The sequence below is a fragment of the Cydia amplana genome, chromosome 18 (genome assembly GCF_948474715.1).
Source record: "Cydia amplana chromosome 18, ilCydAmpl1.1, whole genome shotgun sequence".
In the NCBI taxonomy this organism is placed as follows: Eukaryota; Metazoa; Arthropoda; class Insecta; order Lepidoptera; family Tortricidae; genus Cydia; species Cydia amplana.
In genome coordinates this window covers 12,131,321-12,150,070 of record NC_086086.1, presented here as the reverse complement: position 1 = coordinate 12,150,070, position 18,750 = coordinate 12,131,321, and the positions used below count along the sequence as shown (strand labels likewise).

At 36.8% G+C, this 18,750-nt stretch overlaps 1 protein-coding gene across 1 annotated transcript in view; it reads left to right on the top strand.

Moving 5' to 3' along the window:
* Positions 1-2,014: 2,014 nt before the first annotated feature.
* Positions 2,015-18,750, top strand: part of LOC134656344 (uncharacterized) — a 28,658-nt gene continuing 11,922 nt past the window's right edge. The window contains exons 1-2 of the mRNA XM_063511862.1: positions 2,015-2,502; positions 10,232-10,253. Coding sequence (XP_063367932.1) covers positions 2,350-2,502; positions 10,232-10,253 — 175 coding nt within the window. The 5' untranslated portion in view covers positions 2,015-2,349. The remainder of the gene's footprint in view (positions 2,503-10,231; positions 10,254-18,750) is intronic.

Genomic DNA, 18,750 nt, shown 5'->3' with positions numbered 1-18,750 from the left:
GTTACGAGTGTAGCCGATAGCACGGGAAAAACCGTATGTCGCGAAAAGCGCCTACGAACAGTAACCCAACTAGCGAGTCGCTGGCAGTAAATATGTTTAAAACCTTTTGTAAATATGGCTGAAAGTAATGAATTGGTCACGTCAAATCCTATGACATTATTGTGCGCTCATTTTGGGAGTGTCGCTAACAAGGTTAATAAATGTGTAGTAATTATTTGTGTCACTTTTATGTCACGTTTACGAAGGTCAGCTACTTACCATCGGCTATTTTTGGGCACTTAACGAGGCTTAACATAGCCATGTCAGCCAATTTCAGCATTTTTGTATGCCCTTTGAGGTTTGCACGATATGGCTGGTAGTCGCTAGTCAGATCATGAAATGGCGGCGTTTCATGATATGCCTAGGAATATCTCGATATGCCCCATTTTACGATCTGCCGCCGGTTGTGTTGGACCGATTTTTATTATGTTGTCGTTTTTTTTTCGTTCATATTGATTAATTTCCTTTAAACATAACTAAAAATAGAAAAACATCCCTGATTTAAAGGGTTTACTTTTTACAAGGGATGTGTATGGATGCCAAACCGCAGGACCAGTATCAGTTGACCTCCGATTTCGCACAGATGTCTACAGGTCACAGGCCTCTGTATACTGGAACTGGATTACATGTAAAGGTTCGTAAATAGACATGCGACATCGTGTTAACCGTGATCAGCATACGGCCGGAGCACAGACTACACAATAGGTACTAAGATAGTCATGGTAGATATACGACTTTCGAAAAAAATAGGTACCGTACCGTTAAGATGTTTCATAAAAAGTTTAATCATTAGCTAAATTTTTATAGTTCGGAAAGTGGACAAATGTAATTCCGGCATTAAAACATCGGACATAAATTCTTCAGAACATGGATAGATTTCCTTGTTGTACAGTCAGCATCAAAAACCTACCATTAATCTAGAGTCTGTGCGGAAAGAGAAGAGTCGTGAAATGTATGGAGTCCGATACCTACATTCTACGAATGGTTTAAAATATTATTATTTAATAGTTTAACAAAAAATATATATCTTTAAATGTAGAACAATTATGAAGTACATATTAATTAATATACGAGAACTGTAGAAATACTTATTTAGAAACATATTCCAGTGTGACACATAACATACTATTGGTCACTGGTGCGTTGTTTGATCCGCTGCTATTGATGCTGACTGTACCTACTTGATATACTCACTTATTGTTATCCAGAACATTTTTTAAACCTACATATTTATTTATTTTTTGCTCGTAAGAACAAAAATTCCCATGTCTCGTAAAAAAAGTGGCGTATCTGCCTAGAGTGCCCGTGTGTAATCCGTGGCCCGTGCGACTCTTTGCAATGGTAATTGCGACCTCCGGTCTCCACCGACGGCATAATTTCGCAATATACTTTCATTTCTATTCCCGACTGATTATTCTTTTGTTTTTATCCTCATTTTCGATGGCGCTTATTTGTTTTTATCGTTTATTATGGGATCGGGATTATTACATACTTACTTCCATTAGGTTGAGCATATTGGCACTAAATAATATTCACGTTAGACACTCAAAAGAAAAATATATGTTTTGAATCAGGTTATTAAATTATTTTAGCAGAATTTAATTTTCTATTGCCTAGCCAAAGTGCCAATCGTTTACGCTCTCTTCCATAAACGATTGGCACGTTGGCTACGCATCCTGTTCTCTCCTTGTAGGCTCTTGCTCTAGATACCCTAGGTTGATTTTTTAAATCTTTAATTGCACATGAAAATTATACAAAATCGCAGGCAGGTTAAGGCAGTTTTAATTACCAAAGTTTACGTAGGTACAACTTTATCTATTAATCGTAACATAACTCTAGGTACATGTAAATATATATGTATAAGGATTTAATAAAACATGTCCTCCTCGTCAAAGTAACGCGTTGTCATAAAGTTTAATCCCACAGTGCAGTAGGCAGCTGAGCACGATTATGGGCAATAAGTCAGGCGGAGGGACTTTATTCCACCCTCGAGTCGACACAGAAAAACCAGTGTTACTCTGACCTTCATTATCTCAAGAACTACACATTACATAAGGTCAATATATACTGGATATTGGTGGTTATTGAAACGTACGCTGAGGACGCAGATAGTCGTCACAGCGCATGAGCGGCCCGGCCAGTCCAAGCGTCGCCTGCAGTCGACACGCACGCCGACGCGCACCCATGCAACGTCGCGACACCCCAAACCAAGGGTTTAAACCCCGCTATGTACAACTTTATAACTAAACATATCTGTTTATAGTGCGTGGGAATTACAGTGACTTGACTTTACTATTAAAACTTGTGAAGATGAGACAAAACGACGATCTCCCCGAAAGGATAGCCCAATTCAAGGCTGATCCTGAAAAACTACGACAGGCCAATGAGTTTGTAGACCAACTTATACAGCAAGCTAAAAAAGAGGCAGAGCTTAAACAAAAACAGAAAGAGCGAAGTAAATTCGTAAGTATCAATGTATATTTAACCACGTAAGGAGAGGGGGTAAGTGTGAGTAGCGGCCGTAGATGCCCGGCTTCGTCAAATAGCAGCTTATTTTGTCACTACACTGAATCTAGACTTTTGCTAGGCTCTACTGCGAAAAACAGACATCGAATTTTCTTTATCTGCCTCTCTATCGCTACAATATGCAAGAGCGATAGAGATAGATAACGAAATTTTGATTTTCGTTTCGCGGTAGGATCTCTGACTACGCATGCATCATCTCTATACACATTTCGGTCACAATAGTATTTCAGTCACATTCACAATTTCAATTAAATATAAGTATTTTTATGTCTCATTTCTGATGGTTAGCATTTAAGAAATAAGCGTAAAGATACAGTCTGCAGCATAAAGTATTCTTTCAAAATACGTAGTACCTACCTAACCTATTTAATGGAAAGTAAATGCATGATATTAATTATAGAAACTCTACCTGTAAAATCGCTGTGTCTGCCTATAGGTATTTGAGGAGTTCTGTTGATTTACTAATAAGAACCTCTTCCCTAATTTGGAAGCCTGAAAACCACCTATCAACACTCTCGTCAAATGATAAGATGATTATATGTACATATACATTATACTGTTTATTCTACTTACTATGCAAGTAGGTATATTTTGATTAAAATATTGTCTTTACGCGCACTGCAAATTGCAAACGCGAGATGTTTTTATTTAATTTATTTAATAAAAGTACAGTGATACTCTTAACTATAATCAATAGGTAATCATAGCCCCGCAAAACTCAACAATGAGTTTTACTGTGGGGTCATAAGTCTCTGGTTATGTAACTTAATATAACTTAAAGTAGGTAAATTAATTACTACAATGTATCATGGTAATGTTTTTATAACATAGATTTAAATTTAGACTTCTTGTTTTCACGTCTTATGGCTTCAGGCAAACTATTGAGTAAGTATGGAATTCTTTTTCTAAGTGTTCTATCCCCGTAGTAGGTATTAATTCTAGGAACGGATAGTTTGCCTGAAGTCACAGTCACAGCCTTTGTGATGTATGTATGATTAACTGGTGTTAAGGAATCCGCTGAGTTAGGCTCTTGGTAGCTATGGTTATTGATCGCGAGTAAGTATTCATGTTTTAAACTGGTAAAATATTGCAAATTTTAAATAGAAGTCTGTATCTGTAGTTACATTTGAGTTTAATTTTATGGTGGACAAGTAATTTTAAAAATCTGATCTGCATAGTCTCTAGTTTATCGATATTGGTCTTAGTTGTGAGCCCATAGTTGTCAAGAGCATAGATGAGTTCTTATCAAGAGATATGACGGATATATTGGCAAGTAGATCGTTATTAGACCATATCAGCATGTTTTGGTGATCGATGTCCATTCAACAACCTCTGGCTTATCTGATAAGCCACTCGTTTGTTTTGGTGAAAGAGTTTGCTCGACTGGAACGGAGTTTGCATCTCTGTTGCTTCGTTTAGAACAGGCTAGTTTTCTAATAATTCACAGTATCTTACTAATGTGGTTGAGAAAAGAAGCACTCTAAAATTTAAGGATATTGTTAGGGTTTTTCAAAATTGTGCACATAGTGTAATTTACAACTTCAAATATATAGCAGAGTTATTTTTTTTTAATCTAATCGAGATTTGTCCACATATTTATGGTGAGTTATTCTCATCAATAACAACTGTACGTAACCAATATTAAGGATACTTGCTATTATATTTGCAAATTAAAACTCCAGCCGTCCTAGAGCCCACAGGCTTGTCATTTTGCTAATTATAGGTCTACTAGCGGGTAAAATAGCGGTTCGCAAGATTAGTGCCTAATACCTACTATCCTTAGGTACTCAACTACTCAGGGTAAAATAGCGGTTCGCAAGATTAGTGCCTATATATATGTACTATTCTTAAGTACTCAATTAAATACTTACTCATATATTCGGATAAATAGATAGGTGCTTAATACTAAGTAGCGAGCGAGCTGTTTTTGTGCAGTCACCACATGGGATTGTTACACCATTTAGGGTCCTAGCTAAATTGGTTGGTCCATACTTACGCTATGGAATGTCCAATTTAGCTGGAACCCTAACCTGTACATGCCACTTTGTGAAAGGAATTCATTCATAAAGTGGGTATGCACTGGTATAGGTACCTAGTTGCTTAGTAACTTTACCCAGCATCATTTAATACGAGTTTTTACAGATACCTAACCGTTGAAAGCGCAAATTAAAAGTAAACGTGTTTCCGTGTATTTTAATTACATCATTGATTGTCTGGAAACAATTTAAAACTTGTTTGCCTATAGTAGTAATTGCAGTAATGGCTGCATGGGGTTGTCAGGTCAGTCACGTACGCATTGCAGGCTAACTGATTTTATATTATAGCTCACAGGGGAACATATCGTAACTTTACATCAATTCATATAAAAGTGTAAAAGGGTTTACTAGTTTTGAAATCCTAGTCAGAATTTTAACTTTTTAACTGTTTAACTTGTTCACTGTTTCACTTCTAATATAACAAGCGATTTTAATTTCTAACAACATCAAAATCAAAAGATAGACTTCACTTTTCACTTTGTATTTATATGTAGGTATTATTGTTAGTCTAGACAACCATATACATACCTACAATCTCGACGGCCTTTTGATAGAATAGAATAGAATAAAATTTATTCAGGACGCTTATACAACATTTTACAAAAACATGTCACAAAAAAGGTTTAAAACGTCGCTGAAAAGGTTTCCACTCAGCTTGGTGTCAAGGTATCTTATGAGTACCTTGACGCTGGTCATCCGTGGAAACCCTTCCAAGAATGTAAACGTTAATATTAATAGTTAATATAGGTACATTAAATTAATAACATTAAGCCCTTAAGCCCTTGACACGACACAGCGTCGAGGAAAATTGCTAAGAAGTCGATTTTTGTTTATTATTCTGTGATTTATTTAGCACGCTACAGTGACCTTTATTACATTGAGTGCCGGGAACCCGCTCGGCGGGTTCTCTTTTCTTAGTCGCTTTCCTCTACAAATCGGGAAAATGCTGGGATCGGCTACGAGCGTAGCGCTACGACATCGTTGCGAGTGAATGCGTAAATTATACTACTTTTTGCGCTACGGGCTACGGAGGGCTACGATAGGAGGTCCGAATCCGAAGCGAAAGAGTTACTAAATAAATCACATCACGCATTTTTGGTTATTTTCTTACGAAAATCGTTGCATCTCTGTCGTTCAAATTTGGATTTTTTTTCATAAGAATACGGTTAACAATAATACTCGTAGCTAAGATGACAATATCGTGTATCTACAAACGCCAAAGGGAAAATGTATCGGGATGAGATTCTACGAAAAGTCACGTTAATCACGGCCCAATTCGAACAGTGCTTATAAGATACCACAGCGATACGATACCGACCTGTCAGTGTCAAAAGTGTCATTTTTGGTTGAAGAATATCACACCTTTCCATTGCAGATGCTGTGCAGCCAGCGTATTATGGATAGCTATATCCATCTTTATCCACGTGATAAAATAACTGTCACTGTTTAACACCGTGGGAAAGAAAGTGACGGACACCGTTTTATCACGCTGTCACGTAGACAAGAACGACCATCATATCCGTACTGAATCGCTTAAAGTTGACAGCTTATTGCAAATGAATGTGGGGATGACACATTTTTGTTAAACAGCATCCAGCAACCAGATCCGACTCTAGCGTCTTTTAAGCGTCGGCGTATGGGCGCTATGGAAAATGGCGTCGCTGCGCAGTTGCGCCAACGTTGTGTCGAGCAGCAGCCATAGAGTGGACTAGACGCCGACGCTCGGGAGGCGCTAGTGTGGGGTATAATGGTAGTTACCTACACAAAACAGACCGGATGACTCTAGTTTAGTTCACACACATTTTAATGAACGTAGGTGTACAGTTATTACCAGTGATTGTGACCTATGAGTTAATCACCGCTATAAATACACTTGACCAAAGGAAACTAGGGGATCATCCATTAATTACGTCACACGAATTTCTAGGTTTTTTTACTCCTCCCCCCCTCCTTGTCACACTTGGTCACATTTTGCAAACCCTGGTGTGTCTTCACATTTTAGGCAATTTTGTTTTCAACGAAATCGACAATATTAACTCGGCATAATTTTTTTAATAAAAAAATATTTTTGATATATAAATAGGTATTAGTAATTTTATAACACAACGAAAGTTACATCCATGATCTCATTATTTAACTGTACAGAGAATAAAAAAATATAAATTAATTTTCGGTTACCGATGAAGTTAAAGTGACATAATCACAATGTTTGTGACTCCCCCCTCCCCCATGTCACAACATGTCACATTTTCTTGACACCCTCCCTCCCCCTAAACGTGTGACGTAATTAATGGATGACCCCTAGTGCTTATTTCAGTATTGGGTATTGGTCGTAAATTTCACTATTATTTCACTGCGATAGGTGACTAAGCCCAATGATATGTGACATTTTCAACCGAAAGGTACCACATTGTCGCTTGTCGATAAGGTTGATTTGAAATTGAAGCTATATGGAAATAGCGCCTTATTGACAACCGACGATAAGTACCCTTTTGGTCGAGAATGGCACAAAACTCCAGATAGGTTATAGACGTTCCACAATCGAAGCGTTTACCTTGCAAAGTAATTTATACTGGGTCAACCAAGTCTTGTCAGTAAATAGGAACAAAAAAAACTATACTCATCCTTTTCTTTTGGGTGCTAGTACTAGTGTTAGACAAAGATAGTATGATTCTCTCCGTCTATGTTTGAAATCAAACAGACCTTTGACACACTATATGTTCCACACTAGGCGCCCAAAGGGAACCCTAATAATAGTTTTATGAAGCAATTTCACGTATTTCATCGTTTGTTAGCGTTAATGTGAGGTTTTACTGCCATATTGGTATTTCGGTTGAGAGTGTTGAGGTTTGCCTTGTAATACGCATAAATTAACGAATATAACGAAGAATGCTAGCTTGGTACGTAATTTGGCAGTCTGTCAACAAAGCGAGCTAATAAATAAGTTATTGATACAAGCTTTGTCGCCAACAGGACTTTTCTTACAACAGACAACTAACGGCCATATTCGAACTTTAAGATACGTCAAATACTAGAGATCGAAACGATATAGATTAGATATGTCAGTGTCAAACAAGTGTCAAAAGTGACACGTTTGTTCGAAGAAACGTCACTTTTGACATTTGTTTGACACTGACATATCCATTCCATATCGTTTCAATCTCTAGTATTTGACGTATCTTAAAGTTCGAATACGGCCGTAATACTCATCGAGACAATTCTAACAACCCCAAACACAATTAGGTTGCGTCAAGTTGCGTTAATTTATAACAGAGTTCCTATGGCCACCTCCTGTGTCCATTATCAGCTCGATGGTAATAATTAGTGATATTACATTGTCACCCAACTTACATATTAAGTAGGCAAGTGTGTGAAGTTTCAGCATTGATTAATGGGAAGTAGGTCTAATTTAGTTTTCGATGCACTTGTGTGAAAAACCACGCTTACTTACTGCGCAAATGTGATGAAAAAATATAAAAACCTACATACAGGGTGATTCAGGAGACGTGAGCAGGACTAACACTGCGCATTTCGTAAATTATAAGCAACTGTTTCGTATCAGTATTAGTGAGGTTAACGTTAATTTTCTAGTCGTGTTGAAAAAAAAGTTATTAATTTATTCACGATATGCATGGTCACCCTACAATTAGAATACTAAACTACCGATATTCTGTGTCAAATTGAATGTCATCACTGTCATCACGGTCTGGTTACTTTTGAAAACTCGTATCTCACTCAAGTTTGACAGTTTATTTTCTTCGTAATCAAAATGCTGTCATTACGGGTAAAGAGGTTTTATGTTTATTAATTAGGTCTTGTAGGGTGACCATGATTGTAGATAATTAAATTTGCCGTCACCAAAAAGTAATAAAATAGGAAAAAGTGTGGTTGTTTCACCTAAATACGACGGTGGTCGATCAATTATCAGTTACTGGGTGTGCAGGATTAGTCCTGCTCACGTCTCATGAATCACCCTGTAGGTACACATTTCATATAAATAGGTTTAAAATAGTGCCTAAGTTCAAACAGTAATAGCAGTTGACATGACGTGCCGTTAACTACCTACCACATCGCAATTACTTGTTGTTGCCTTATTCACAGATCTCACCCACTAGATGGAATATAGGTTGACTTTACCTGTATTACAATCAATAACTCTTTGGTTTAAGTCGTCGTTAATGCGTAATCTATGGGATATAATCTATGCTCGAAGCACAGAAATAGCAGCAATTACTCTTCACCATTGTTCGCATTATGTATGTGTAACTTAAATAACCCTATTTACATTTAACTACTTTGCACAGGCTTCAGCTTTGAAACATTTCTTGGAACCCTGTTGACTTTTATAGTCTTTTGTATAGTTTTTCGTAATTTTACAAATAAGAAAGGTACCTACAGGTATGTAGGTTCAAAGTTAGTTTGTGCTTGTCACTCTGTATTGTATGATATTTTAGGTAGGTACTTCATTTCATGGCAATTAATTTAATACATTACAATTAAGTATATAAATTAAAGATACCATAGATTTCCTTCAGTCGAGAATAAACTTTAAAATCCTTATCAGTTAATATTTACGATACAAGTGCGGAAAGTAAGAAATTCGCAATAAATGGCGATAAATTAAAACACGACCAAAGGGAGTGTTTTAAATCGACCCGAGTTGCAAATTACCTATTCGGATGTGTATCGTACAACGATTTACAGTATAAGGGTATATGGCCCTTTAAACGTTCGACACAGGCACAGAAAGTGCTCTTTCCTGCGCTATTGCGTGAAAGTACCAGCGTATTTACTGTAAGTATAATTAATTTGTTCCATTGTTACAACTTACCCCTAACTCTCCTCCATCTTACTATGTTAGTGGTTTATTTATGATATAATATATGTACTTGCGTTGTGCTAAAACAAAGACAGGTCGGACAGATTAACATACATGCTTAGCGGAATCAACCCTATTCAGTGAAATTCTGACAAAGGTTTGACAAGTTTACCAGCTCACAGGGAGTCACAGGACGCTGTTCAAAATCCCATACAAAAATAGACATAACGCAAACGAGAACGCTCGTCACGCTACCGAATGAAATTTACACTAGGGGTTTCTTTATACATATTTGGATTTCCATGGGAATATATGTCTACAAAAACAAGAGTTGAAATAAACTCGACACAAACTGTGCAGTGACAGAGTGTGGAAAACTATTACCATAAACGTCAAATTACATATGGCACTTTCACGCTTGCATTTAGTGCGAGTTTATACATTTTTAAGTAGTATTAACTATTGGGCCCCATACATTCCACGACTCTTCTCTATCCGCACAGACTCTATTTCGCTTTCGCTAAGTCTTGGGGTAATAATTGAGAAAATGTTATGTGTCTACATTTTATAATATGGTTAACTTAACACAAAACATCACACCTATGAATTGAAATAAAATCGCTTCAAAATTAATTCTTCCCCGTGCTAATAATTATTATTCCGTATATTTTAATCACACTAAATTAATTGGCATTTTACAATCATTTCACTATTTTTATTACAATTATAAATTGCCAGCTTATGCATTCTAAATTAAATGTAGTGATTCAACTTTAGATATCACACTTAAATGTTTCTGTTTTTGTTTCAGGAATCACAAGACACGGACTCTGGTAAGTATTTATTATTTTAATTTATTGTATCTCTGGAAGAGATCGCTGTTTAACGATAAGATCGCCTCTTGTTACCTCTGTCTTCATGTATTATGTGGGCCATTTTATTTAAAGTTGTCCCCTAAACTTTTTTTTCAAAATTGGGATATTTTATGTTATTTCTACTCAGAATCATGAGCTCTTTTGATCCTAATAGGAGAAAAAAAGTGTCCTAAGATTTCCATACATTTTTCGATCTTTCCATTCCGAAACCGCCATACTAAGTCTATGAAAAATGATAACGGAATGGGAAAAAACCTTGGGACACTAATTTTTTTCTCCTATTAGGATAGAAAGAGTTCGTGATTCTGAGTAGAAATAACATAGAAATTTACAAATTAAAAAAAAAAAGTGTAGGGGATAACTTTAAATAAAATGGCCCATGTGTGTCTCTCGTAAATGTTTTATTGGGGCCGTGCAATAAAGAGGATTTGTATTGTATTGCTTTGTATCTACTTGGATTTCACGGGCCTATACCTACATCCCGGTATTTTGATAGGCTTGCGTGGGGATATAGAGCCAACACGTAGAGGCCCCCTGGAGAGATTTAATGTCATGGGGCATCTTTCTCTTTTACTCCAATTAAACCGTAATTGGAGTGACAGAGAAAGAAGCCCGCAATTTGCGAACTTCGCTGTTTGCAGTACAGCTTTAGGCAGCGTCACTACACTCACTACCGACAAGTCGATGAAGCCTTCACTAGCGTAATAATTTACTCTCTTTGAGCTTTAAATTAGTTGTTGAAGAGCTGCCTTTGTCCAACTTTAAGGGTTTTCCCTAACCCACAGACTACTAATATAGAAGCAGATACCCCAGTTCTGAAAACATAGGTTGTGATATCGCGTGTTCGTCACACATCTCATTTTGAGCCATAAACGTTCTGATAAACCGCCAAATCTACCGGCGATAAACTACTTTAGGTTAATTTAAATTGTGTTAATTTGATTCTCCGACGTTTGTAGCATTTTTGTTTCTGTAGGTACCTCAAAAGGATCACTCGTGCGTCTGTCTGTCTGTCTGTCCGACCATTGGGCCCCCTCCTGGATAACTCCGAAACTACTGGGTCTAAAATTTTGAAATTTTACCTATAGATGACAGGAAAACCTACTAGAAATGTGCAGTCAAGCGTGAGTCGGACTTAACTCTTGGAACGCGAGTGCGACTCGCACTTGGCCGGTTTTTTTATACCCTACTGCCTGCCCTAAAGTGGTGTGGAAGAAATAGTTTACTTTACAGTGACATCTTCTATGATATTAATTAATCTGTGCCTTGTTCAGAGCAAGCAGCAACAGTTTGCTGAAGCGAGGGCTCTCGGGACCGAGCGTTTGGGTCTCAAAGTTAAACATTTTAGAAATCATTAGAAATTAATATATCCACGTTATAAAGCCTTTTTTTTTTGTATGAATGGCTTTATAAAGCCTTCTACGGCTACGATCAGTTTGACACTGACATTTACGCTAGGGTAGGGTCATAGACTAGGATTCCTAGTATTAATTTCTATGGGTAGGGTATTAAAACAGATCTTGTCAGTAGAAAAAGGCGACCAATTTGAAAAAATGTAGGCGCGAAGGGATATCGTCCCATAGAAAATTTAAATTTCGCGCCTTTTTCTACTGACAAGATTTGCTTGACCGTCTATAGATTGTACTCCTCAAACGGTAACACTTTAATTCAACAACTTTTAAAAATTATGAAGTCTTTAAATAGACTTCCTATTTTTCTTACAAAATAAATATTATATTTAATGTACGCCATTATCATTGTGCTTGACGTTGCTTGTCACGCCTTAACCCATTGAGGTATATGTATATTGTATTGTATTATGTATACAGGGTGCTTCCTGTAACAGAAGCAAAAAATTCAACTGTAGGCTGTACTCCTCAAACTGACCAACATTTGTTCAGCAACTTTAGAAAATAACTCATGTTTTGATTTTTATTACACTTTAAAGTTTATTCTAAGACGCAATGTATTGCAAATTTTGTTATGTTTAAAGCGTGACAAGCAACGTCAAACACACTGATGTCAGCGTACATTGAAGGCAATATTTATTTTGTATGAAAAAGAGGAAGTCTAAAGGATTCATAATTTTTTAAAGTTGCTGAACAAATGTTGGTCAGTTTGAGGAGTATACCCCCTTTAGTTTAATTTATTGCTCCTGTTACAGGAAGCACCCTGTGTACCTCAATGCCTTAACCATAACAAAAATCGCAATACATTGCGTCTAATAATAAACCTTAAAGTGTATTAAAAATCAAAACACAAGTTATTTTTAAAAGTCGCTGAACAAATGTTGGTCAGTAATGTCAGTATGTATAGGTACTCAGTATGAGGAGTACAGCCTACAGTTTAATTTTTTGCTCGTATTGCAGGTCACACGTCACACCCGGTATAATAATTATGATAAGTACTTTATTCGAGTGAAAAAAAGCGCTGGTGGCCTAGCGGTAAGAGCGTGCGACTTTCAATCCGGAGGTCGCGGGTTCGAACCCCGGCTCGTACCAATGAGTTTTTCGGAACTTATTATGTACGAAATATCATTTGATATTCACCAGTCGCTTTTCGGTGAAGAAAAACATCGTGAGGAAACCGGACTAATCCCAACAAGGCCTAGTTTACCCTCTGGGTTGGAAGGTCAGATGGCAGTCGCTTTCGTAAAAACTAGTGCCTACGCCAATTCCTGGGATTAGTTGCCAAGCGGACCCCAGGCTCCCATGAGCCGTGGCAAAATGCCGGGATAACGCGAGGAAGATGAAGACTATTCGAGTGATATTCTTAATTTACCTTTCAGAAGGTACTTGTATAAAACCATGACCTAAATTATATGATTTTCCTCAAACAATTTCCTGTAATATTTTCCGCTCGAGTTTCGTTCAACCTTCACTTAGATGTCTCTAATAACATTTCCTGATTTCTTAGAGACTGGTGCTGAATTAACTTCCTGATTCATTTAAATCTTAAACTGGTTGGAATACTTTGAAGTCAGCGAGAGAGAAGTTTTAATTCGTCTAAGTACAACTTATAATTTGAATACGTTAAATTTATTAGTTGGTCAACCTCGAGTTCGAGCCTATTATCATATTTATAATTACCTAGTTAAAGCATTTTCACGATTACAAAGAAGAAAAAAAGTCCCTTTTATATTCTTTTATACGTTAAATTATTGCGTGTTGTTCAAAAATAAAGTCAATGCAAAAATTTAAATGATGCTATGGCTTATGAGGCATTTTCTGTATTAGCAACTGCTTTTCAGCAAAAGTTATCCGATGTTGGATTGAACAATGTGAAAACGATCTAAGAGTAAGAATCGAAAGTGGAGCGGGCTAAACCCAAACTAAAGGTTGAACTTAGATTACAACAATATACTAGGAGGATGGCTCAACTATGGCTCAATTATTTAATTTATTAGGTTAGCTATATTAGCGACTTTCAAGACAGTCACCCTGAAGAAAACACATATACCGGAGTGAAAACGCTTTAACACGGTCGTATTCGCCAGCGACTGTGTAAACTCATTCTCAGTTCACCCCAATCGCACCAATAGGTATATCAAGGTGAGATGCACTGATGGTAACGGTACGGGTTCCTTTGAAGCAGATAATCCTAGCCTCTAGTATGCGACTCGTAGCCCACTTAACCCTTTTCAAAGCTCGATCCTTTCATGGAATATGCTGATTGCAAAGTGCTTCGGTACGGAGCTTTTAATGCCGACTGTCCGAAGGACACCTAAGTGTCCTTACGTGGAAATCTTTTCATGCGATTTGTTTGATAAGAAGAATATGGAAGTAGAGCTTGACGTAAAATATCTCACTGCTGGACAATTACCCAATAATTTCCACTTTCAATCTTAATTCTAAGTAACTATTGAAATTAGGACTTCAGCAAAAACTAAGACTTTTACATTTCAAGACAGCCTTCACCGACGGGTTCGATATCTTTATGTATTTATCAGTACAATTCTTTTAGACAAAACTTGATATTTTTTTACGAACCTTTAAAGACATAAGTAGGTACTTTTATAATGCACCTACTGCCAGAAAACGGAAATGCCATATTTGTCTTCACTTTGTTTAGAATACAAATAAATAAAAGAAGTTACATTATCATTTCTCTTTTTAGACTTTCTTCTTTCTATTTGTCTTTATACTTATGTATTTTTAGAGTGTTTAGACAGGGTAAAAACTCGCTAAAGAATCGTAGACAACAGACTTTCTCTCCCTTTTATTTAAAACCCCTAGAGGGAAAACCTCTATTGTCTACACAGAAAAATCAGACAATCAGAGACAAGTACATTTAAAAGACTGTCTATTACCATATATATTCATGTTCATCGTTTTAGTTTACACAATACACACACCAATTGCATTGTTATGTGACCATCGCAACGCGACCTAATAAGCTTTGGTTTTAATATACATATACAGACATAGGAATCCGTGGGGCAAAGTTTCTTGACAGGTAGGGACTTCCTATATCGATAACCTCAATTATCGATGCTCGTTCTATATACTGGTGATCGCGTGTTTTTTTTAACTATTGTTTTGAGGACAAGTATGAAATTCGCATATAGCATAATTTAAATAATCGCTAGGTTATATAAACGTAGGGCGTAATACTTATTGCACTATGAAATAGTCAATATTATCTCAACCTCTTTATTGATTGATTATCAATCAAAGCGAATTGAGTTATTATTTTATTTGATTTTTACACTTTTAATAAAAACATATTTTTACAAGCAAACCATTGAGTGATCACTAGTACATATATAGAACGAGCATCGATAATTGAGTTTATCGATATAGGAAGTCCCTACCTGTCAAGAAAAATTGCCCCATGGATTCCTATGTCTGTACATATATAACACTATTTTAATTCATAATTAAGTAAAATTCACAATAAAGAGCAAAAAGAGATTGGCGGTGCCCCTTGCTATACCCTAATCCCGTGATTCCTACATCAGTAGCAGAAGTTACTAAGCGGGCGAGGTGTTCAAAATGATCTTGACTTGACGCGACTTTATTGTTAAGAGAATAAGAGCGTGTCAAGGCTATTTTGATCACCTCGCCCGCTGAGCAACTTCTGCTGCTGACTGTACCTATACGAGCTGCTAGCACGAACTGGCTCGACAGTGACAGTTGATGGTTAATGGCGCCCTGCCTTACAAAGATCGCATGTACAGTCGCCATCAGATATATCGGAGCGGCCAAGGTGTTCACAATATCTGAACAAGCACTCTAACGCTTTGACAATAGAGGCGTGCTCAGATATTTGTGAGCACCTTGGCCGCTCCGATATATCTGATGGCGACTGTACCTACTCGAGAATTTGGGACGGGTAGCGTCGTGACCGGAAGGTCTAAAGGTCAAGGCGTCAGCCGCATACGTTGAAGACCCCCCTTTGATTTTGGCTTCGGCCCTCCAAGCTTGGTCACTGTTTTTTTGGTATATGCCATTTTCAGTTCTTAAAATGTAATGAGGCTAAGTCCTTGCCAATGTGACGCTATGTAAAACAATAACGTGCAAACGTGGACGTTGCAGTCTTTATTTTAACATGTCTCTGGTATTAATAACTCACGCAGGAGATTATACGTCGTACGGGCGGAAACAGTCCATCTCCGCTGAATGGACTATATTCTTAAACGGTACAATCGAATTTGCATTAGATTGGTAAAAGCTCATGTTTCCACGCACGCTCTATTAAATGTGTAGGTAATTGGGACGGCTGTTCTGTTTTACTTTATACTAGACTAGCGACCCGCCCCGGCTTTACACGGGTTAACAAATTAGACACAAGCCTTCCTCTTGAATCACTCTATCTATTAAAAAAAAACGCATCAATATCCGTTGCGTAGTTTTAAAGATCTAAGCATACAGGGACAGACAGACAGCGGGAAGCGACTTTGGTTTATACAATGTATGTAGTGATTTTGGCTTTGAACGTATTGTTTACTTTACTGCAACCTCTACTGTTTACAATCTCACAATAAATAAAATAAATATTATAGGGACATTCTTACACAAATTGACTAAGTCCCACAGTAAGCTACTGCAGTAGTCAGCAGTACTTAGACAACGATATATGTAATACAAATACTTAAATACATAGAAAACATCCATGCTCAGGAACAAATATCTGTGCTCATCACACAAATAAATGCCCTTACCGGGATTTGAACCCACTAGGCCAGACCGTTCGTCATCTTAGGATCGATAAATCATTGAAGTGGAAACTAGTTTAATTAGTATAAGAAATCTTATAACAAAGTTGCGACTGAAAGAAAACAATACATGCCTGCATATTCTTCATTAAATTATTTTCTTTCTAATATTGACTTTTTAACAATTAACTTAGTTTTGATTTGAGATACCGCTAATTGGCTTAAGAGGGCAGACTAGGCAACTAGCTAAGTCTACCCATCTACGTATGTTTAAAGGGAGTTCCCTCTACCAACAAACTGTCCTACAGTTTGGCAGAAGGACAAATTGTAAAAATAAGGTTTATTTTCGCCTGAATAAATATTTTTTTTTAATTATTTACAATAATATTGAAAACCAATATTAAGTGTAACGCCTGAATGGACGCTCGAGTTGGGCGTGCAGAGAGGTGGGGTGTGCGGCGTGAATGTTAAACAAATGCAAGCGTACTTATAGGAGCGGCCTTAGTGCACGCTGCACGCCCCGCCGAACGCTCCGCTTCGAGCGTCCACTCAGGCCTTACACTTATAAAAAATCATTTCTAAATTACAAATCATAGGTCAACAATTTGTAGCTTATATTAAATATTACGTACAGTCGTCCTCAGATATATCGGAGCGGCGAAGGTGTTCACAAATATCTGAACAAATCCTCAATTATTGAGACGTTACAGTGCACGTTCAGATATTTATGAGCACCTTGGTCGCTCCGAAATATTTGATGCTGTCTGTAGTAGGTACTGTAGTAATCGTGAGGTTTCTGATCAAAATATACCTAAAGTAAAATAAATCAAAAAGACTTTTGCTTTCATTCCTTAGAGAACATCATATTTTCCAGAAATGTGATATGTTTCCATTTCCTCATGAGAGTTCGCTCTCGAACGTTTTTCTGCTTTGTTTGTTTTATCTGAACCCCTAGTGTAAATCTCATCACTCTTTCATGATTGAAGTGAAAAAACGAAGATACAGTAGAATCCGCTTATAATGACATCAAAGGGAAGCGACAAACACGTCATATTAAGCGGATGTCATAATATAAAGCATAGTTGATTAACTTCTTATTTTTGTTAATTTTTCCGATTTAATCTCGAATTCCTTTGTAATAAATGAGTTTTAGTAACCTGGTACCACTTATCAACTTGTCACTGAGAATCAAAACGAAAACAACTTATACGCCACGCACGCACTAACGTCCTCGCAGGGAAAGACGTGGGATGGCCACGAAAACCAGCGAACGTGTCATTATAACCGGACATCATTTCATGAAAATAGGATTTATAGGTCATAGTAAGCGGTTTGTCACTATAAGCGAAGTTATCTTATCCGACTTTTTCACCAGGGCTTGTTAACGTTACCAATTCACATTATAAAGTAACGTTACTTAACGTTAAAATCATAAAAATACCTTATTACCGGTAGTAAATGGTAACGATACTTGATAACTTAACATTATTATAACGTTAGCTAGTTAACGTTAATTTTACCGGTAATTTTACTTTTTATTGCAGGGCTTGTTAACGTTACCCAATTCACATTATAAACTAACGTTACCAAACTAACGTTAACACTATCATTCTTTAAGCTGATATTTGCTTGTAATTTCATACACAATTTTAAGGCCAGTAGACCTTATTGACCATAAATACGGCAGGGCTTCTGTCAAATTGAAATAGAATCAGTCAAAATACATTAAAGATAATTATGTACGTTAGTAAAACTCAACTTTAATTCTAGTAGTTAGAGTTCATAGTCTTTTGTCATTATTCTTTATGTTTATCAAATGAAAGAGGTGGTATTCTACTTGTTTAAGATCTTTGTCCAATATGCATTGCGTCTCACTCTCTCATTAAGCAAAATGTGAGACGCAAATACACAATGGACCGAGATTGGACAGATAAAATACCACCCGGCTGTGTCGGAATATATTTGCCAAAATAAGAAGGTTGCAAAACGTCATAAATTAGTTTGTTAAATATGATGGTATAGCTAATTCGTTACTTGGTCGGTTTATATTAGGTACAGGCGTCTTTGATATAATATACGTCAAGATTATATAGGTTGGATAATGTCTTGATTTTTTTTGTGAAATATGGAGGTGTTGCTGAAATGTAATTTAGTCGGATTATATTAAATGAGACACCTATTTATTGATGTTACTGCTTGCTTGTAAAATAGTCTGGTCAGCACAGTTCATAATGTATGAGAGCTCTACATGAATTCTCACACCAGAGATTTTTTGAGATGTGATAACCTATGTTGCAA